At 42.2% G+C, this 23,065-nt stretch overlaps 1 protein-coding gene across 6 annotated transcripts in view; it reads left to right on the top strand.

Annotated features, from left to right (window-relative positions):
* Positions 1-22,984, top strand: part of SH3PXD2A (SH3 and PX domains 2A) — a 269,379-nt gene extending 246,395 nt beyond the window's left edge. For all 6 annotated transcript variants that reach the window (XM_069796906.1, XM_069796904.1, XM_069796905.1 and 3 more), the window contains 4 exons: positions 5,570-5,904; positions 6,773-6,822; positions 8,969-9,088; positions 9,219-22,984. In XM_069796906.1, coding sequence (XP_069653007.1) covers positions 5,570-5,904; positions 6,773-6,822; positions 8,969-9,088; positions 9,219-11,114 — 2,401 coding nt within the window. In that variant the 3' untranslated portion in view covers positions 11,115-22,984. The remainder of the gene's footprint in view (positions 1-5,569; positions 5,905-6,772; positions 6,823-8,968; positions 9,089-9,218) is intronic.
* The last annotated feature ends 81 nt before the right edge of the window (positions 22,985-23,065 follow it).

Raw genomic sequence — 23,065 nt, 5'->3', positions numbered from 1 at the left:
TAATGCCTCTTGAAGAAATGTAAAGAAAAGGCTAAGACGATACAATGGTGATTAAAGTAACACTACAGTGTCTGCAAAAGCTGTGGACCATTCTAGTGGGGAAATTCCTGAACTTGTAGATTTATTTTTTTTCCTTCCTTCAAGTTAAAAGCCCATATCTGAGTTAAGATCTGTGAGACCTAACAAAGCTTTCTGTTGTGTGTAATTTCAATGTGTTTCCAGTATAAGAGTTATTCTGCAACACTTTTAAATCTATTTATAGCAATGCTAAAAGGCTGATTGTGATCTCTTGAGCTGTTTGAGGCAGGTAGTGCTATTTTCAGGGACATAAGAGATCATGCTGCTTGTAGCCCTTTTCCAACTTATTGATGACTTCAACTAATTAACCTGATTTCTGCTTATCCACGTTAGATACTCCTAACGTAGAGGGACTGGATGCCAAGGGCAGGCGGAGTTATCATCATGTATCAAACTTTATGTATTTGAAACAGCAGTCACAGAGGAGACTTATGGCTTAGGAATCCCCTTTTTAAGCACTTATGGGGATAATGTAGGTTAGGTGTGTCTCAGATAGTGATATAAGGTGTCAGGATGAGTACTTAATGAGACCTTTCTCCATCTCAGTTCATGCAGCACTTAAGTTTTAGTGCTCTTTCATGATTCTGCCCCTTGGTTTGTATCTATGTATGAATCTGGCAGTGCTGTGACATCCCATTTCTCTTTAAACAAGATGCGATACAACAGGTAGCTTTAAAAAGGAGGTTTATCTCTCAAGTGGTGCAAAACATCTCATCTAGTAATCTTTTTCCATTCAGCCTATAATTATAGTCATTATTTTTTCCCCTTTCCCTCCCCAAGCTCTAACTTGCTTTTGTTTGAATTCTGCTTGATTTATCAGCTATGAATGAGGACTGTGAAAATGCTAACTGAAGCAATGTTCTTGTTTTTCTTGATGTCCTTTACTTGGAAAGCTGATTTTTTTTTTTTTTACTTTTTTTTTTTACTTTTTTTTTTTACTTTTTTTTTTTACTTTTTTTTTTTTACTTTTTTTTTTTACTTTTACTTTTTTTTTTTACTTTTTTTTTTTTACTTTTTTTTTTTTTTACTTTTTTTTTTTTTTACTTTTTTTTTTTTTTTACTTTTTTTAATTTCCTATCTAATGCTCCCATAGAGGGAGTAGGCTAATAAAGATAGCAGTGGATCCAGGAAGGCACTCTAGATAGGAGGAACTCAAAAATGCCTGGGTTTGGTCAGGTCACATTTTTTTTTCTCCTTTAATCATTCACAGAAGTGGAATCCAAAGTTGCAGATTGAGGAATCAAGAGCACATAGGTTTTCCGAGGGGAGAAACATTGCAAGACATCTTCAGTTTACTTTGGTATTCTCCTTCTGAAATGCACCCTTATTACTACTGTTGGTTGCCCTTTGCCATACTAACAGTTCTACAATAAGTAGAATTTCTTTTTTTCCCCCTTTTGTTCACACAGTCCTTTAAGCCAATCCAAAACACATATTTTCCTATATAGCAGAAGTATATTCTGGTGACAGTGACGGTGACACTTGCTGCAGTGGCTTAAGTGGCTCCTTCATGGTGATCTACTGGAAGGACAGCGGATGCCCCAGGCACCCCATGGTAGTTGGAGAAGGCAGAATGCCCTTGGCTTTTTTGTTAAGAGGCATTTTGAGCTGAGCAACCCCTCTTCTTGTTAAAAGGTGGGTTAGGTGCTCCCCATATGTGTGTGACAAGTGTAGTGGGGGTCAGCCGTCACCTTCTCTGCTGCTCTGGAACACTATGCTGCAGTCTTGCTGGAGGATTAAGCTGCACTTGGAAACAGGTTTTTTTCCATAGGCAACACTTTTGGAAATGTTGATGCAGTGATCCATCCCTGCAGGCTGGTCCTTTGCAGCCTGGATAGCTGATCTCCAACTGTCTTGTGCTGTTTATTAGACTTAGCACTGCTCTGAATACTGTTAGGTACCACTCAGAAAAGGATTCCTCTTCTGCAGCAATACGGTTTCTGAGTGTTGAGTGCCTTAAAAGGAGCACCTCCTTCTCCTGCAGTGAGTGTGAGGGGAGAGGGAGCAGGAAGAGACTGCAGTTGAATCCTGCTGCTTTGTTGTCTGCTGGGCTAGGTAACAGACACCACACACATCAGTGTGTAGAAATAAAAACAAATCCAGCAGCTTGCAAATGGAATCCACCTTAAAGACATTAGCTTGTTCCACCTTAAATATGTAATTTCCCCAAATTCCTGGCCATGTGCTGATCCTCATTTCCTGTCCTTCTTTCTCTTTTTTTTTTCTTTTTTCTTTTTTTTTTTTCCCCCTAGTTTGCTTCCCTCTGGAGTAATTCCAGTGCTCTGGAGCTGGAAAGCAGATGTGACTCTCAGTCAGACTCACAGAGGCACTTCTGACTTTTTTTTTTAACATTCCTATGGTTTGAATCCACTTTTTCCTTCATGTAATATAAACGGGGAGGGGGGGTGGAATCACCAAGGAACCAAATCACTGCACCTAATTCAGCGATCCTCCCAACTGAATGCTGTAGAAGCTAGAGGTAATATTGGTGTCTTCCTTTATTTCACCCTGTGTACATTATGACTTTTTAAAAAAAAATCATTGGGACTCTGGAGAAGTGAAAGGAAGGCTCTGACCTGGGATCCTTATTACTGTTCTACTAAGTTCAGTGGATCTATGTGCTTCCCCTTATGATCATAGCTGGCATTAGCATCTATTATTTAGATCTTGTTTTGTATCAGTTACTGTCACCTGGAGGTAATCTCCTGGTGCCCAAGTGGATTGCAGGACAAGTAAGTAGCAATGTGTTAAGTAAAGCTTTTGCTATTTGCCTGCATCTTCATTTTGTGGTTCATTCTGAGCCTCAGCCCACGTGAATGAAGTGCAATTGGGTGGTGGTAGTGGCACTGAAATGAGGAATCTAGGATGGGGTTGTGAATACAAATGAAGAATATTTGTGATTCAACTCTTAGATGTGAAATGAAGATCATTACCACTTCAGGACTTCTCTGTTGCCTTAGTTTTCACCTATAAAATGGGGGCATCAAGTAGTCTTCTAAGGTGATGTTTGCAAAGGGCTTTGAGATTGCCAAGTTCAAGGACTAAGGTGAAAAATGTAAGCCTATTTGACTTGCATACACAGCTTTTATTTGTGAAGTTGCACAAATAAACTGGCAGCTGCTGGCAGCTACTGCTCAGTAGTAACTTCAGGTTGAATTTACTAACTCACAGAAGAAATAACCAGCACAACCCCTCTACTGAAGATATGTTGCCCAGAGTTATTGACTGTCCAGCTATTGCTGCTACTATTCATTGGGAGAAACTGTGTGAGATCAGAGGTGTCTGAAGCAGCGGGGTTATATGGGCTGATCCAAATACGTACAGTTGGCAGGAGAACTAACGAGCCAGTACAGAACCTGCCTGTGGCTGCCTTTCTGATCTTAAACATGTTAAGTCTCCCACAAACTAAGACGGATGTAAACTGTTTTTTCTTGCTGATTTTGCACAATCAAGCTCTGTTGAAAGTAACTTTTGGAACTGGAGTGCTCACTGCATTGACCGATGTGGCTTTCTCACAGACAAAAACCTTTACATCTCCAGATGAGGTAAAGTTAGAAATGTCCTTTTAAAAAAAACTTCCCTGATGCACAGGCAGCAGAAAGCATTGGTCAGTAGCTCTGCAAAAAGGCCATCAACTGCAAAAGGGGATGAAGCCAAAAGTCTTCATGGCTCGAAAATGGCACTGAGAGATCCCTTGCCGCACTAGGGGATGTGGCACACATTAAGGCCTTTTTTTCTTTTCTTTTTTTGGCTTGGTTTGAGGCTTATCAGAAAAGCCTCAAGGGGGACAGGATTGAATAGATCCAAATTGCATCTTGATATAGTATCAATGGCTGGATGCTGTGTATCTGCTCAAAGTCAAATCAATTCATTACCATTTTGCTACTTCTTGTTAGTCTTCATGCGGCAAACAAAGTTCAGAGCTGTTGGGATGCTTTCCTTTGACCCCAGAATCTTTGGAAAAACTTGTCACTAAACTCTCTGAGCAGGGGAGATCCCATATCTTTGCCTTCATGTGTGACAGAAGGCAGGTATGTAGGGAGAAGTAGCATCTCTAGTATCCTGGCTGATCTACATGGAAGGGGAGGAAAAGGCAAGATTTTGGACAGAAAGGTCCTTGTGGTCATTGCTAGAAGTACAGCAATTGTATTTGCTTTTGTACAGGAATAGTAATGAAGAAGTCTAGGGAAGCAAATCTACAGTGCATTTTCCTGTTCTCCCCATAAAGTCCCAGTGCTACTCTTGAGTGTCTGGATGTGGTGAATGAGCCCAGGGTGTGCCCTGGTGCAGAAATCTCAGCGCAAACCTCAGAATCCAACTGTTGGCATGACAAAGTTGCTCATCTGCCAGGGAATCATTTGCTGATATTCCCCCCGCCCCAGCTCCTTCCTCTGCTGTCTAATGAGTCTCCATTTTCATTAAAGAGCCTTAGAGTCCTACTGTTTTAACCTTTGTATTTCCTGCAGATTTCCTGAGCACCAGGATGTTAACGGTGCCTGCTTTCCCACTTACAGTTCAAGCGCCTGCTTTGGGTATCTTGAGAGATTAAAGGGAGAAAGGTTTCAGTGACTCACTCTGTAGCAAGTTACGGTTTCATTAGGGAAAGCAGAGTTCATCCACGTGGTCCTCCCTGGAGTCTGATTGTAATCTGAAATCCCTGCTGAGGTGTTAGGAATGGCAGGAGTTAGAAAAACCATCTTCCCAAAAGCCCAGTTGTGAAAGAATGACTTCAGTTTGAAGTGCAGCTTGAGCAGCTCAGGCTGGTGCTCCGGGAACATGTACAGGACTCAGATGTCTGTTCAGATTTCCCAGTTTATTTCTTCAAATAGCCCCTAGCTTGTTTAGGAAAATGAGTCTCCATCAAAGCCATTTTTCCTTAGTCAAATTGTTTCTCAACTTTGCAGTGCTAGAGGAAGCTGCAGTAGTTTGAGTCCCATATTCTCCATAAAAGAAGCTGATCATACAGGACTGGGAGTTAGGGGAGGAGGGGCAGTGTTCGTTCTAATTGCAAGGGGGGAGGCTTGCATAAGGGCCTTAAACTGCAGATGTAGGGGCTCTGTACTGGGCTCTGTACACCCTTATTTTAGCCCTTTTTCGTTTTGAGTTGCCACTAGGAAGTATTAAAACTATAAAAATATTTTACTCATTTGCTGTTTTGCTGTATGGGAAAATACTGAGTTTGCCTAGTACTGCCTAAGTGTGGCATAAAACAAACTGGTGGTGCCCTTTGCCTTGTGAGTAACTATTTCTTATCCAGAAAGACTCCTTCCTTAGGATGAGAAGTGGCTTTTAGCAGCACTCCACAGTTCACTGCTAGCACAGCTGACTGAGATGTGTAATCAATAGGTAATAAACGGAGACCACAAAAGCTTATCCAAGAACTGCAAATTTTGGTTTTTGTTATCATCCATCACTTTTGCCTTAGCTATTATACCTGAAATGCGTGAGAAGGCTGTGTTTGATGTGATGATGTTTCCTTTTGCATCTGCAGGTATCTAGGCAAAGAGGGCTGGGCCCCAGCTTCGTATCTGAAGAAGGCTAAAGATGATCTCCCATCTAGGAAAAAGAACTTAACTGGGCCAGTGGAAATCATAGGAAACATCATGGAGATCAGTAACCTGCTGAACAAGAAATCATCCACTGACAAGGAAACTCAAGCGGAAAACGAGAATGCAGAAACCCATATCACTAAGAAGGAAATCAGTTTGCCCATCCTGTGCAATGACTCTAATGGCAATGCCATGATGACCCCAGACAAGCAAGCTTCCAAACTGGCCCAGGGATCCCCAGCCATAGCAAGGATAGCACCACAAAGAGCTCAAATAAGTAAGGCAGTAAAGTAGTCTGGGTTTCCACTGGCTTGCAATGAATTCTTGTTTTCTGCCTTTCAGGGCTGGCATTGCCTGTCAGCTAAGGTCCCATGTGTCCTGGCCTTATAGCTGGGTCCACACAAGCAGATCTTTGCATTGACTGTGGATCTGCAGGGAGTCCAGGACATTGTCCTTCATAAGTAGTGATAAAATTTAACTTCACTTTATACAAGGGCTGGCTGGTTCTTCTTTATCTTAGCCAGTATGTTTTTACTTTTTCTCTTTTTTCCCAGAGAAGATTTTTTCCTTTTAGACACTCTAAAATGTGCCCCCCACCCCCAGTAATGCAGATGATGTGATGGTGTGTTAAAGTCAAGCAGACCACCTGTGTCTTCTCTTGCATTTGTTCTGCCGTTTTCCTGGGGGCAAGTTGCTATAATGTTTTTACTACTTCATTTGCAAAATGCAGATGCTAACACTAGACTATGCAAGGACTGGCAAGATACTGTGATAGAGGACAGTGTGAGTGTTATTAATTTAGTGGATTATTTTTACTGCTGGGGGGAAAACTAGGTATTAGGCCAATTCTTTGCTGGCCAATCTCCAATGGAGCTGGTCAGTTCTAGCAGAAGATACAATACACTACTTTCTGGCAGTGATTTCCTCTTAAATTTGCTGGCTTAGCTGAGATGAATAGCTAAGCTACCTTGGTATTTCTAATATACCCTCATAGTTTCCTATCTTGTTTCATAGAGATGCCTTAAATATTGCAAATACTGATTTCTAATATTCTCAAACTGTGTAACAGCAGAGAGCTGCTGAAAAATGTGTTTAGCGGTACTTACAAAGTTAAATAAACTCTCCCTTTTCCCTTTCCTGCTCAGGTTCTCCAAATCTAAGAACAAGGCCACCTCCACGAAGAGAATCCAGTCTGGTTTGTATTGGTTTATGGTATCTGTTAGCAGTGGGGTAGGTGTGTGGGTGCTTTCTGATACTTTCTACGGCTGTACAAGGTGTGGAGTGTATCTCAGAGATCCTTTATTTGCATGCCTGTTCATTTTATTGTTTAAGTATCGAGCAGACCTCTGGACATCCTGATGTTAATTGGGGATTTTTGTTCTTCAGAATGTTGCCCCAGCTAAGCAGGTATTGAACTGAAGAGGGAACATCCTAAAGCTACTATGTTCTGTGCCTGAGCATTAAAGGCCATTTCTGTGACTCAGAAGGTTTAAAGTTCCTCTGGGTGTCTTTAGCCCAGACTGGTTCTTTTGACCTTCTCTTGTCTTTAACAACTGGAAACATCTCCCCTCCTTCCATCGCTACCGTATTTGAGGTGGCTAAGCTTCGCTTTTGTGTATGTTTAAAGTGACTTGGGATCTTATGGAAAGATGTGTGCTACAGGAATGAGACCTACTAGGATTGTTTATCCTCAAAGCTAGTGTTCTGGTATTTTGAGATTAGGACTATCATCTTCAGGTAGGAACTACTCAGTAGTCTATTTGCACAGAAGTCATCCTAATAACTTGTTTATAACTAGGCAATACATAGTGTTTAATCTTTGCTGTACTCTTTATGAGCAGCATGTGACTTGTAATTTTTCTGTGTCAGCTCAGATGCCTCTTAACAAACTAGATGAATAGCATATTAGCATTTTCTTCCTATTTCTCTTTGTATTAGTTTCAATTAGACTTCATTTTGGCAAGACTATTACACTTAATCCTATGCTAAAAATAACAGTGATAATATATGTGAAACCCTGAAGATGTCTGCTGTTTCCAATTATCTTCATTTAATCCAAACCATCCTATTATCTGAAGGCATTTTATTATGCTGCACTTCTGCTGTATTTCAGCATTTATAGTGCAGAAACATCCAATTATAACATTGTTAGACACGGTTCCTAAGGTGCAGTGATGCATTCTCTGTGAAATGCCACATGCTGTGCATGATGAAACATGGATTGTTAGTTATAAGGATATCTTAGAAATGGAGGAGCGTGTGAATAAAGCACAGTATGCAATTTGCCTTTCTCCCATGAATGGCTTAGGATCGTTCTGTGTCTTTGGCTGTCCTGTATCTGTCTGTGGCAGGTCTGACCTGTGTTCAAGAGATCCTGACATACTGCAGTGTTATAAGCAGTGAAGTGCAGAAGCTGTGAAGCTTCACCATCATCTAGTTGTTCTGTAGATGAGCAATGGCTAATCTGAAAAGCTTTCAATGTTGAAATTCTTGAAGGGACTCTTATCCCATTTATCACCTTAAAAATAATTGTAACGAACTCTAAACTGTGGCAGCTTAATGTGAAGGCACTTTGCTTTTAGAGGAGTCTGGTATGCTGCCAGAATGGCTGTAAATAGCAGTGTCCTGCTTCTCATGGAGCCTCTATGAAATTTAAATGCAGGTTACGTTGGGATTGAGTAGAATTTCTGGGTCTCTTACAGGGAGGAACTGGAATCTTTTGATCCTGTAGTAAAGTACTTCCTTTCTCCTATAACTTCAGTTGAGCAAAGCTCTTCATAGGCGTCTATGATATTATCCTTGTATCTTGCTACAACAGATGCCCATTAGCTCATATCACTGACTATTTCAGATTGTTTAAAAATCCAGCAGCAGATTAAGAGCAATAATTTATTAGGGTTACATTTTAAGGTAGTATATTTGATGATAGGCAGAAGTTATTACAGGCCTATTGCAATGCAATTTTCTGCAGTTGTGGCAAGCCATCCAGAACTGAAACTTTCTGGACAAAATCTCAGAGTAAATGGGCTGTTGTTACTGTGACGGGAATGGCAGCTCATGCTTTATGGCCCATCAGTAAAATGTTTTACTGTTCAGGTAAAGATTATCACAGTTTTAATAGCTGGTGAAGGTGGCATGAACAGTGTGTATTTTGAAAGGCTTCTCTCTTGTGGCCCATCTCAATACATCAGCTTCCACTCTGGAGAACTGGGAAGTTATCATTAGGAAGTAGCACAGGAAGAAGGAAGAGTTTTAGTGAATAAAGGCAAATATTTTTTCGTAGTGCTGTTCAGCCCACTGTTTCTTTGGTTTAATTGAACGAAACTTCCTATTTGCCTTAGGGTTTTCAGTTGCCCAAACCACCAGAGCCACCCTCCGTGGAAGTGGAATACTATACCATTGCAGAGTTCCAGTCATGTATCTCTGATGGCATAAGCTTTCGTGGAGGACAAAAAGCAGAGGTGAGCCTTAACAGTGCAGCTGGAAAAACTGTAATATTTGGCTGTTGCAGGGGATTGGATTGAAAGGGAGGAGTGGAAAGCAATTGGTTGAGATTTTTGTCTAAGTAGCATATTCCTTGTCATCTCCTAGGTTATAGAAAAGAATTCTGGTGGCTGGTGGTACGTGCAGATTGGAGAGAAGGAAGGATGGGCTCCAGCATCTTACATTGACAAGAGGAAGAAGCCAAATTTAAACAGAAGAACCAGTACTTTAACCCGCCCAAAAGTTCCTCCCCCAGCACCTCCCAGTAAACCAAAAGACTCTGAAGAAGGAACAACTCCTGGAACAGTTTCTTCAGGAGATAACCAGGATTCTCCCCACAAGCTGAAATATGAAGAACCTGAGTATGATGTGCCTGCCTTTGGTTTTGACTCGGAATGTGAAGTGAGTGAAAGTCATCGAGAAGAGGGCACTCCTGAAAAACGACTGTTTCAGCCCCTCAAGCCCTCTCCTGTGTCATCACTTCAGAAAGCAAAGTTCAAAGTAGGAGAGTCTTCAGAAGATGTTGCTCACGAAGAAGAGACCATCTATGAGAATGAGGGATTCAGGCGTTATGTGGAAGATGCTTTGTCCAATAAGGAATCCAGTGGAGACTCCGATTCTCAGAAAAGCTCCTCTCTTTCCTTGATCCGAAGGAATTCTCCATGTTCCAGCTCTCCTAAATCATCACTTGTGAAGCTCAAGATGGACAAAAACGTCCAGCCCGATCTTGGAAAATGTCACTATTCCAGGAGCGAGGAGACGAAACCAAGGTCAGCTTCAGATGTTGGCTTACGCAGCATTCCAAGAACAGGCATGAAGAAAGAGCCTGGGCAGAGTCCTTCCATTAGAGCAAAGCCAATCGTTAGGCCCAAACCCTTCCTGAACAAGGCAGACTCTCAGAGCCAAGAAAAGATGGATATCAGCACTTTAAGGCGTCAGCTGAGACCAACTGGGCAACTCAGAGGTGGACTTAAAGGTTCAAGAAGTGAAGAGTCCGAGAGCCCCCCACACACAGCTTCTGAGAACCAAGATGATACTGTTAGGAGAGGCTCGGCTGATCTGATTACAGCTCCTTCCCGTGGCATTTTCTGCTCTAGCCAACCAGCCAAAACTGAGCAAGAAAATGACTCCAGATGTTTCTATGTGACCATTGACTCATACCAAAAAGTACAGGATTCTGAAATTTGCTTCCCAGCAGGAGTAGAAGTAGAAGTGCTGGAAAAGCAAGCCAGTGGATGGTGGTACCTGAAATATGGAGACATGGAAGGCTGGGCTCCTTCCCATTATTTGGCTCTCCCTGATAACCAGCGAGAAACAACGTCAGGAGAGACTGATGCTTCATTTGCCAGGAACAGGAAAAATGAAAACAAGTCAAACAGTTTAGAGAAGATAGAGAAGAGAGTTCAGGCTTTGAACACTATCAATCAGAGCAAACGTGCAACACCACCCATCCCAAACAAACCTCCTGGTGGTTTTTCAAAACCATCAGGGCCAGTCAAAATGAGGAATGGTGTGAGGCAACTTGCCGTCCGGCCGCAGTCAGTGTTTGTGTCTCCACCACCAAAGGATAACAATCTGTCATGCTCCTTGCGCAGAAATGAGTCTTTAACAACTACAGATCATCTTAGGACCGTCCGTCGGAATTCTTCCTTCAGCAACGCATGGTCACAGCCCGGTGACGCGAAGGGAAAGCAGCCTGAGCGGTCAGGTACAGAGGGCTCGGAGACCACCTCCAACCTCCCTGCCCAGAGGAATGGGATTCCTGTGTCCACAGTTAGGCCAAAGCCCATTGAGAAATCCCAGTTCATCCACAACAACCTCAAGGACATCTATGTTTCCATTGCAGACTATGAAGGGGATGAGGAGACTGCAGGGTTTCAGGAAGGTGTCTGCATGGAGGTCCTCGAAAGGAACCCAAATGGCTGGTGGTACTGCCAGATCATGAATGGCGTGAAGCCATTCAAAGGCTGGGTGCCCTCAAATTACTTGGAGAAAAAGAACTAATACTGCAATATCTTTAACCTCCCTAATTTATACTGTTCCTGCTGTGTACATGTGGAAAAAACAATTGCTACACAAAAAGACGTTTCCCTGTGCTCCAGTTTGTACAAAGGGACAAAGGAGTCTATGCTGAGGACAAATCTGCCATGTTCTGGAGAGGTTTGTGGGGTTAACGTGTTGTAAGCAACCATGAGGAAGATGCAGCATAGTCAAATGCCTTTTTGTGAAGTTGTTAATAATCTTGTATGTGTAACAGGGTATGACATCCCATCTTTCCCGTTATTGATAGGAAACCAAATGTGTGCCTTTTGTGAGAGAGAAATACACATGCATCTACTTGGGGAGTTTTGTGCCAAACTGTTTTACAATCTTGGCTCCCTTTCTCCTCGTTCTTGTCCGTACATGGAATACCCAAGAGTTTTGGATGCGTTTCCACAACTTACAGTGAGAAGCGAATGGAAGTTTCTGAAACACAGAGGGACTCTAATTCTTTGGAGATGTTCACTTTTTTTTTAACTATTGTCAACAGTTGGTTGGTCCAGAGTTGGAGCCTTTTCATTGCGGAGAGATTTGGTCTCTGACTTCAGCTGTGTTTTGTTGTTACTGCTAACTCACCAGAAAAGGCAATCAGGTGGTGTTGGTTGGGGCCTTTTTGTTTCCTTTCATTCTGTCTTGTTCTTTGAGTTGGGATTTCAGGTGTTCAAGGGCAGCGATGCCTACTGGTGCTTGTAAAAACAAACTTACAAACCCCATGCTTAAGCGTGTTGATTACTTCGTAGGCTCCATATTTAGTTCTGTGCCTGACCCCTGCCAGGTGATCCTGGTTGATTCTCTTCCCAGAGTTGGGTTTCTCAAAACTTGTCAATATCAAAATGTACAGAAGTCCCCTAAGACACTAAAGACAAAGCTGTCAAATGTGTTACTTCTGTTTTTGTGATCTGGTCCGAATCCAAGCGTGCTGACTGCTGGCGGGGCTCACCAAGATATTAGAAATAGCCGTAACCTTCTGCAACATCAGTGTTTACAGTGCGGGGGAGGGGGAAGCCATCAAACTCAGTCTGCACATCCTTAATTTGTATATTTTTGGGGAATTGTTTTTGTGTGTTTTGTTTTTGTCTTTGTGTGTTCTGGGTTTACTTTTTTTTTGTCTTGTTTTACCAGAAGAGACTTAAAACTGAAGTAGGAGCCAAATATGTGTTTCTGTTCCCACTTGAATCCAGAAAGTACATTTGTACTGGAAAGTGCACCTGGGCTTCTCGGGCTCAGAGATTTAATATCAAAGCAATTAGGTCTACAATGCGTTTAACCAGGAAGCTGCCTCTTCTAGTTCCATTTCTGTTTGCCTTTCTTAACTCATGCTTTGAAACGTGGCACATGGTGGGGCTAGTGTGGTGGGAAATGGAAGAGACATCCATTGGAAAAGGCTAGGAATGTGGAGTTATTCATGAGGTAGCCAACTCTTGTACTGTAAACATCATTGGCTAAATCCCTACTGTACTTGAGGAAGTCATGCTTTTTTTTTTTTTTTAAATGGCCTTGTTAATCACTCAAGATCAATACCTAGTTCCTTTAAATAATAGGCAGCATTGTAAATCTGTTTTAAGGGGGAGGGAGCAGACCATTTCACTACTGGTTTACACAAAATGATACATGCCCTTTTTTCCACCAGTTTCATACCGATTTGGCTTGGAAGGTGAAGGTTATAAAGACTTTAAAATAGCTGGGCTCAAGGGGCTGAGTAAAATAGCACAACAATATCGTGTGTTACTGGGGATGTTTCTCTGCCAAAAAAAATTTACACAATTTATACGTTGTTCTTGTCTTTATTTTTTTTTTATGTTGTTTGGGGTTTTTATTAATTTCCATGGTAACATTAAGAGAGTTGCCTACAGCTAACCTGACTGATGTCCTTTTGGTAGCTGAAACAACATCCAGGTTCCACAACTGGCTATGAACAGTGCTGTGGTTCAAGCAGCTCTCTGCATCCAAGTGGGGAGGAAGGGTGTTTGATTGGGATCCCTTTAAATTGTGGTGGCAGAAGGAGGTGTATCTGCACAACAGCTCATATCACAGTGTTTGGGGTCCTCTTTGTACCTTAACATGTTACCATATAATATATATGTATATATCCAGTTAGCTACATCTTACTGGATGTGTTTCTGAGGCATTGTGGCCCTGTCTCTCATACTTCTCCCCATTTTTAGTTGTACTAATATGGTAGCAGCCATAAAAGACTGCTGGAGCTGTTGTGAGATTATAATAGAAGTATTATATTCTTCTGCTGGACAGTATTAAATAGAGCAATACATAGAGTTATCTGCTAGATTGCAGTACTAATAGTAGTGACTTAGTGACTCGTATTAATGTTGTTATGATTTATTTTAACAATAATGATGCGGAAGTGGTTCATTATTTTGAATTAATGCACTTTAACAATAAAAGAAACCAAAATGGAAGCCAATGCAGAGAACTAAGTGCATTATTTAAAGGTGCAGTATATAATTATCATTTTCTTGAAGCACATATTTATTAAGAATTAACTTATTATTTAAAATATTCTAAAGTTTTGTTTAAAGACATTCCCACTAGGTCATCTCTTTGGGGGGATGTAAAAGCACAGCTCCCAGATCTTCTGCATTGAGCCACTGAATTCTCAGAGTATGGTGTGGCATGACGTGAGCCCCAACCCAGGGAGAGGAAAGCAGCACATAGATGGGAGAGCCCAGACTACTATAAATATTCTCACTTCCATCCAGCAAAGCCGAGCCCAGAGCATCTCTGAACTGCAGGAGTCCTTGCAGGGTTTGGGGTGGCAAAGCTATTTTTGGTAGACAATTGTGGCACCTGGCTGCCGTGTGCCTTGCACGAGGCTGGTCCCCGGTGGATGCGGGCTCGCTGCAAGGCTCCGGCTAGTGTGAGGGCTTCAGGATCTGCCTGTGAAACATGGACCAGCTCTGTAACAGATGTCAGTCTGTCCCACAGCTCCCTTTCCACCTTGCTGGCTCACTTCTCCAGCTCTGGTTTTTGCAGGGAGATGGTTTGCCAAGCTCCAAGCGGTGCAGGAGATGACACAGAGTGAAGGTGCCTGCAGCACTTCCAGGGTTTTCTCAAGCAGCAGCCCAGTGTCTCATGGCTCAATTGCTCCTTTATCCCATCTTGAAGGCTTCATGGCCCTCTGAGGAGAGGCCAGAGCCCATAGCTTGGCTGCAAAGCCAGGCTCATGGCCTCGCTCCTCCCTCTGCCCCTACCTGTACCAGCAGAAAGGATGGGGTGCAAATGACCTACTTGATGCTAGAAATGAATGAGGGCCACCACCTGGGATGCTGGGCTTCCCGCCTGGTGGGAAAGCTTTGATTTGGGCTTCCCTTTATTTGGTGGCTGTTTTGACTGCTTGTGTTTAAAAAGGGCAGTTTTAAAGTAAATACCCCCCAATGCAGTTTTCCCCCCTCCCATCTTACCATTGTCACAGCATCTCTCACTGATCTCTTTTTTGATTCTTTCAACTGAGAGATACTGGGAAAAGAAGTATTTTTTTCCATTGGTGAGCAGCTAGTTTTGGTCAGCTCCACTGATACCTGAAATAGCAAGCCCTTTCCACTGTTAGCCGTGAAACAGAGCGAAAGGCCTTAAGCTAAATCAGAAAAGCTGACTGCAGGGCAGGAAAACCTGGCAGGGTGCCTCAGAGGACAGTGTAGTGCTAGAAGTGTTTTAGCTCTTTTCTAAAATGTTAATGTTGCCTTAATTAAGCTTTATTTACTAAATTTGTCAGAACTGACACTGGATCAAGAGCAATACTTAAATGTAACGTACACCTCAGTGAACACTCAATGCAGAAATCAATAGTACTGTTTAAATTTCTCTTTTTCTGGTTTATTCTTGAACCAGATTAAGAGGAAGAGCTCTGCAAGGCTTGGGCAAAGCCATTTGCAGCTGAAGGGGGCCCTCCTCCGGGGGGAGAGGCGGCTGCTGTCACCGCATTGCTCTCACCCGCTGTCCGTGCTTTCCAAAAAGTCTTGAATTTGGACCAGCAGAAAATCCTAACTCCAATGCCAGAGAACAAAATTTAAGAATGTGAAAATTGTGTCTTACTGTATACTGCAACTTTAATAATAATGAGCACTTCTGAGTTCGTTATTGAGGTTTATATAATGCCTGAAAATTTTAATTGCTGGTTTCCCTTGTCTCCCCTTTCAAAACACTTTCTCATAAGAGCAAGAGTAATACGTTTTTGTTAGCAGCCCTTCCCCGTGGGAGGCAATTCCTGTTAATTGTTTTAGCTCTCATGCCTTGCAGTGGGTGGGTGTAGTCATACCTACCAGTCCTTTTCAAGCCAAACTTTTCAAGATAAAAGATGCAATGGGTGTGTGTCGGGATACTTAACTGATGTGTCTAAACAGGAAGTTTTTAAATCGAGGTGTACAAAAATAGCAAACAGACAATAATGAAGGATTGAAATTGGCTCACAGTTAGACTCTTGAAAAAGGAATTTCATGTCTGCACGGGTATAGCCAAAAAATTGATTTGGCCCTTGTGGATACATACCCCAAAGACTCCTTCCGTTATGATGCTATAAAGTTTGACGAAGGCATTATATAATTGTTTTCATCACTTTCAGATCTTAATGAATCGTATTTTATTGTAATATATATTCATTGCTTTCCTCAGTTAAAAAGAAAGTTACTGCTTTTATCTTATATGAAAAACAAGGGAATTTGATAAAGCATTCATTATTTTCATATTACTAGTATTAACAGAATAGAACTAGTACTATTTAATTTTAGATCTTCATAGCTAGCTTGTTAATAACTCATATTTTCCTGTGTTGTATCCTACTATTTTTTTCTATTTTTTCCCAAATACTCTGCATTCTTGAGAAAAAACAAATCCAATGAGTGGATAAGTGCAATATTCATAGAATAAACAGGCCCCTCATCCAGGACTTGGAGTGGAACGTGCAGTGTGAAATGTTTGCAATTCTCTATTCATGCACTCTTAGGGGAAGGGGGAATGCAGGGGAGGGGGCAGCTGGATGAAAATAGGACCCTTGGGTAGGTAGGGACTGATAGCTGGGGTGTTTTGGGGTGGGAATGGCTGCTTTTCATAAAAAAGCATCACCTGTTACTGAAAGTATAAGGATTATGCAGCATGTTGCCAGGATTATGTATAGGACTTCTGAGCTATGCTTGAAACACTCTGTATGTCATCTATGCATGATACTGTCTTCTGGTATGTCTCTGCTGGTTATGTCCTCTGTTACGCTTCAGAATCAATGATAACTTCAGAAAGGAAGATAATTCTGCTGGTGCAGTCCCAAGTTTTGATACTGTATTGTTACTTGTATTTATTGCGAGAGCTATGGGAATATTTTCACAGGTCCTTATTTCTTTTCTTTCCTTATCGTTAACCTAAGAAAAAAAGTCCCCATTTTATCTGGGTTAGTTCTCACTTGCAGAATTTCACAGCTGATTTGGGTATTGATTTCATATTTCTTGGCTTGCAAAGGTTGATCTCTCAGGTCCAAAATGAAGTTGGGCAGAAACTTTGCTCTTCAAAGAAGTTTTGTCTCAGATTCTATTTGAATGGAAGGAGAACTTCTACCTGTCCAAAATAATGTGACCTTCCAGGTAGCAGCAAAATCTACTACCTTTGAAAAACTGGACTGTTTTCGTAAGATGCAAGAGAAATGTGAAAGCCAGAGCATTTGATTCTCTGAGCTCTGGGAAGTACATCTCCTGTGGCTCTAGTTCATGTCCCTGGAGAGGGGGTGTACCTCAGCTTTCTGCTTAATTTTTGTCCTGCTGTTCTTAAGTTTGTCAAAAAGCCTTAATATTACCAGAGACCTTTGCATTCAAACAGAAAAACTGAATTCTGCAGCTGTACTGAAATAGTATCAATTACATGATTTTGGAAAACCTCTAATACTTTACAAATGAATCTGGTTTTGAGGAGCCAACTTAATTCTTTCACATGCTCTTGTCTAAACTGGCAAGAAGTCCATGAGCATCAGTAGAGTTACACTGACAGAAGACCTGCAGTGGAGCAAAGCACTTTGTGGGCACTCAGTGTGGACCATTCTCAGCAAAAGCAAGCACTGTGCACTCGGTTCCTACACCTCCAAAGGGTGCACAGGACTGCTGAGCCTCAGTGCTGCCATGCCATGATCCACTTCTCTGCAGGTCTCACAGCTTTTTAAAAACAACTGGAGCTTTGCTGCTATTTGCTGGTGGCTTCCCATCACCAGCGGCTCCTTCTCTGGCAACTTCAGATGCTACTTAGTCTCGTAGCAAAGTGCTGTGTATAAATGCAGTGTTTGATAGCTGCCAACAGGACCAATATGATGGTCTGAGAGCAAATGTTTGTGTAAGTTATTTTATTTTCATTTGCTTCTAGTTGCTTGGTGGAAGCAGGGACCACCAATGTGGCGATGCGTGGGGAATGTGTCTGCACACTTGAACTGTTTGATGGCCTCTGCTAGCTCTGCCCAGTGTTTGTATTTCTCTTTCTCTCCCTCTGTGCTGCTCAGTAGTCATGTCTGTTGTGTGTGTCTGTAATTTTCAAATAAAGTACTGTATGTAGGGCTGGATCAGAAGCCCCCACAGTCAGTTGACTTTGGGTTGGGATGTAGATTGCTGTTGCTGCTTTTCCTCCCTCCTTCTTATACCCACCTTGGAGCAAAGCACAGACGTCTGTAAAAAGTCACCCATAACTCTAGCTTGGTGTATCAGTTTTGTGGGGTGTGCATGCATTGCCAAGGGTGGAACGAGGGGATCTTTTTTCTTGGATGCCCTCATATCAGGGCTAGGGCTCTGCAGCGATTCCTGGAGCAAAAGCTGTGCCGCACCGCGTGCGGACCTGACTGGTGTAGGCAGAACAAATTAGTTTCTCCCATTTTATAATATCAGGGCTGGGCTGGTCCCATCAACAATGTTCTTCATTTGTTCTTGCATCAAGGTAGCATTGATTCTAGTTGGAGAGTGCAATTTTTTTTGTTTTGTGTTTGGTTTTTTTTTAATAAATAAATTTGGTTTAAAGCTTCACACTGGCGTTTTACAGACCTGTTTTTGTCAGCATAAGCCACTACTGTCCTGAGTTGAGATTCCTGTTTGTTACTGAATCAAAATAATGGGAATTATGTTGATAATTTGGAAAGAAATGAGAGGCACTATATTGGCAGGGGAGAGATAGATAAGATATGAGGGAAAAGATGTTTCTAATAAGGCCATAAATTATTGGGTCTGACACTGCAGGTGCTTTCTCTGTATAGATGGTTTTAATACATCACTGCTCTGTGTTAGGTTTTTTTATTATTGAGAAAAGTTGAGTTTTTTCACTCCATGATACACTATGACAATCTGTATCCTGAAGCCAATGATCCACCAAAGGAAGAAAAACATGGGTTCTGTGTTTGTTGTAGTTGAGGCAGTTTGTGTGTCTGGGAGTCTGCATACACCCAGGTTCGGCTGAGGGAGCAGGCAAGAGTGGCTGTTCCAGGTCTGCCTGCGTTGGCCCTCTGTGAAACAACCCTGTGCTAGCAGCACTTCAGGGAAAGTGTCGGGCTTAGTGATTTTTCCCTGATGCTCAGGGTTATTTGATTACAATGGTACCTGTCTTTCTTGGTCCCTGCTTGGTGGAGGAGAAAAACAGAGGGGAGGGAGAATCACTTGGCACTGTAGGGAGAATTTTTAAAATATAACATTTAGTATTAAAACAAATATTTCAGGCTTCTCCAGATATTCCCCTTCAAAGCTGTGTTAGTGACTCTGATGTCTGAAATTTAAGCAACATGGCAGCTTTCTCTGTGCAGACAGTTCTTTTATGGTTTGAGAGCTTGTTCTTTAACTGCTTCTGGGTCACCAGGGAAGAAGTAATAAACAAAATCCCATCATCACCTTTGGGGTTTGGACTGGGGGGGGGCATCAATTTCTGTTCTGACTCTGGGTCTCCCTGAGCATCCAGATGCAGTTTGTTTCTATCCCCTAGAAGCAGGACAGAAGAGAATAGTGCAGTCACTGGAACTTAGCCTGTAACAATTAGTAAACTGGAACAAATAAAAAAGGAATTAAAAATAAACGTTTTAAAAAATGAAATATTTCAGTGAATAGCTGACTTAACTATTTCCTGTCTTGGGTTGGAGAGGGGGGAGTTATAATTGTTTCCAGTCTCTAGGAGGAATTTTTCTGCAGCATGCTGAATAGGCTTGCTGAAAAGTCTTGCTCATTACTCATGATGAGTTCAAACCTAGAGTATTGCAAAAGCAAAGTGTGTGTAGCGTTACAATGACTTTTTTGTACTGAGGGTCCAAACTGAGAATTGTGGGGTCAATAATGTACAGAGTAGGTGCATTTCTGCTGTCTGGCTAACTTCACATTGCATCAGTGCCATTGCAGACAGCAGCACTCGTTACTCTGCTTGCAATGTTTGGGGAGAAGCAAGCAGATGAGCCTCCTCAGTTAAGACTCAATATCAAATTCCATGTCAGGAGAAGTCTTGCCAGCAGTTTGATTGCTGCTTAGGCTGAAGTTCGGATGCAGATAACTCAAGGTGGGCGTTGAAAGCAGCTCAGCTGGACGTGTACATCTGTAGCTGTTTCCAGAGCTGTTAATTAGCCAAAATTGTCTCTGGAAATGATAGGTAGTCAATTATTGGGAGCCTAAACCTGTTGTCGAATGAAGGCTGAAATCTGTTTGAGCAGTTGTGCTCCCCTCCAGTAGCAGAGCAACTGCACGTGTCTGGACTGGAAACTGGGTTTTCCTGTCCCAAATTTGTATTTGGAAAAAAAAATAAAATCAATCTAGGCCCGGTCTAAGTGAGATTTTGCAGTGGGTTTCCTGGGTGGCTGATGTTCTTAATGTGACCTTGAATATTAGATGCAGTTGTCACTTCTGTGTTGGTGTAGTGCTCCGTTTTCTGGTGGTTAGGTGGTGGGAATGTACCTGATGGGAGCTTGGGAGAGTATGTCGCTGACCAGAGATAGAGAAATGTGTGGCTGGTTTTAGTGTGTGTGGTCAAGTTGGTGACACTTTTTTTGTCTTTTGTTTGTTTGTTTTCTTTTTAATATGGGAACCATTCTGTCTGTTAAGCTTGGGAAAAGGTCTAGAAGTTGGTGTGGTTTCTGTTGCAGAAGGAATATGAGAGCTTTTTTTTTTTTTTTTTTTTTTTTTTTTTTTTTTTTTTTTTTTTTAGGAGAGTTTATGGGCAGGAGTCCATTCAGTTTGGTTTGGGTTGCAAGGTGAGCCAAGAGAGGAAGAAAATGAGTCTGGGGAAACCCTTTTTCATGGTAACAGCTTTGGACCATATTTTCTTGTGGCCTCTGATACAGCTCCACTGAAGGTAGTGGAGTGAATATTGCTCATCGTGCAGATGCTGGAGCTTTTGGCCAAGTATTAATTCTTTCAGAGCTGACAGGTATTTTGACATTCATGGCATCACTCCTTAATGTACCTATAGCAAATGTGAGCTAGAGACAGAAATAATAACTGCAGCTTCATGCATTGCCCAATTTTTTGTTTAATGAACTTGAGATGATGACCAGTTAGATAAAACTGTTTGTACAGTGAGCAGCGCCTGCAAGGGTCCAGATGTGCTTGGGTCTCTGAGATGCTTTCCTAGGAAAGGAAATAATGTGCATGACAGAAAATTTTGCCTTTCTCAGTCACCCCAGTAAAACTGAAACCCAGAAAAATGGCATTTTTTGCACTTAACAGTATCTTTTGCTATTGATGGCAAGAGTTATCGTTAATGAGGGGTCATAAAACAGAAGACCTTTTTGTGAATGGCCCTTGAGTCTGCATGTAAACAAGGTAGATTTGATGCAGTATAGAGTACTAGTTAACAAAGATGAGTAATTTCTCTATGGGCCAACACACAAGATGCATTATCAGTGGCGAAAACACAGCTCTCCTTTTTACCAAGTGACCTTGTAGAAATGTCCCTCAAGTTTTAGCACAGAACAGCTGGGGACCTGTGATGATTTAGCTGATACTTACAGTACTGTGGGGCCTGGTTCTGTGACTGGGACAATAGAAGTGCGTCTCTGTCCCAGTGAGAATTAATGAAATTATCATAGCACAATGTTTTCGTTTGCTCTGGATGTGACAGTGGTGGTGGGAAACAGTTGCGCAAAGCATTATCTTCCCCCAATCCAGACTTGCAGACTGTAGTGCCCAGTCCAGAACTGGTTTCAGAGCTGTCCTCATGGTTATGTCATAGGCCAAGTGCAGTAAATGTGGGGTTGAATATCACCAGATCAGCCTGTGTCTGCTCATGTCACAGGCGTGGGTGACTGGGTCAGGGTTTTGCTGCCCTGGATGGGACAGGGGCAGCACATGGGGGGCTGCTCTCTTCTCTGTGACTGCCAAACGGCCATGTGCCGTGCCCAAGTGCTTGCTCGGAGAAGTGCAAAACAGTGTAAAGCAACTGAAGTTTGGGGGTTTTCCCTAGAGCAGCACATTCTAAAGCAGTGAAGTAAACCCAAACATTTGTTTGGGGGATTTTAATAATGTCTGCACCTGTAAAGGTGAAAACTCTGCATAGGTCTCTCAACAGGGAATGAGAAACACAAATGGTCTTGGGCAATTGTGCATGTGAAGATGCAGAGCAAAAACTTCAGATTGCTGTGCCTAAAAGTAGATCTCAGCATTTCTCTTTAGGCATTTATTAGAGCTGGTGTTATCTTGGAATTGAACAGCATTTAATAGTGGTTAATTAAGACTACTCAAAAACTCCTGGAGGAAAAGACAAGACAGACTGAGTTCTGGAGACTTGTAGAGGAGGGAGTTGCAATAAATGTAAAATATTGCCAGGTGCTTTATGAACTTCATTTTTATCCTAGGATTGTCACAGATCTTTGTGAGTGTATCCTGGCCCACACTAGTGCTGTGGCACAGCAACTGGGTGCTGACACTTCTCTGCAAAACTTCACAGCCGTGCATCTGTGAAGGGCATGTGTATATTGGAAAAGATGAGCCTAAAAAGGGCCTGGAGTAAGATACGCTTGATAAAATAGCTCCTGTTTTGCATGTTCCAGATATGCTGAAATGACTTTTATTTAGGCAACTTCAGGTCCTTCCAGGCATCTCCCATCACACACCCTGACAGCATGCAGGCGCTGCAGTCTGCCAGGTTTTGGAGGGTGGCAAATGATAGTGGAAAGGGAAATTCAGGAAGCACACTGTCACTGCCCTTCCTGTTCTTCAGCCCTGCCTGAAGGCAGAGCTCTGCCTGGCCAAAGCAGGACCAGAGCCTTGGCACAATGTTTGCTGTGTCCCACAGGGCTGAGCTCAGCTCTGCCAAGCGCTTTGAGTGATGTTCTCTGGCACTGTGCACTGCTGCACAGCGATGATGCTCTGCTCTCCATGTGCGCAAGACCTGGGGAGGTTGTGAGGGACTGCCAGAGTTTGAGGGCTGTTTTCTCAGAGTTATTACAAATTCTTGCAATGTGAACCTCTAATGTTTTCAAAGACTCAGGCAGAAAGGACTTGCTAAAGAGACTGTACCTGTCATCTCCCAGTTCATTGATTGCTTGGACCAAAGGTGGTGCTAAATCTGATCTTTGTAATATTTATATTTTGTTGGACTTTTTTTTTTAAGTGTTTGATAAAACAGATGCAGTGTCCTTCTTACATGAGAAATTTAGTCCCGGCTTGGGACATAGCAAAACTCACTGGACCTTCAAGGTCCAGAATTGTTGCTTGTTAACATTTCAGCAGGCTTGCAGTGTTCTGGGGGGAGGTGGGAAAAGGGTACTCTATCTTCAAATGCTTGCAGACTGTAAGAATTGACTTGTGATTTTTTTTGTTTGTTTGTTGGTATTTTGTTTACATTGCCTCTTATGCCCTAATGAAAAAATAAATTTTTGACCTTTTTAATTGTGATCCAGTTGGTTATTTTGGGGTTTTTTTTCCAATTTTTCAGTACTGTTTTAATTCCACTTGTTTGTCAAACCACTGAATTTA

The sequence above is a fragment of the Haliaeetus albicilla genome, chromosome 11 (assembly GCF_947461875.1).
Source record: "Haliaeetus albicilla chromosome 11, bHalAlb1.1, whole genome shotgun sequence".
NCBI lineage: Eukaryota > Metazoa > Chordata > Aves > Accipitriformes > Accipitridae > Haliaeetus > Haliaeetus albicilla.
Note: the sequence above shows the minus strand (reverse complement) of the source record. Positions and strands in the feature narration are given on the sequence as shown.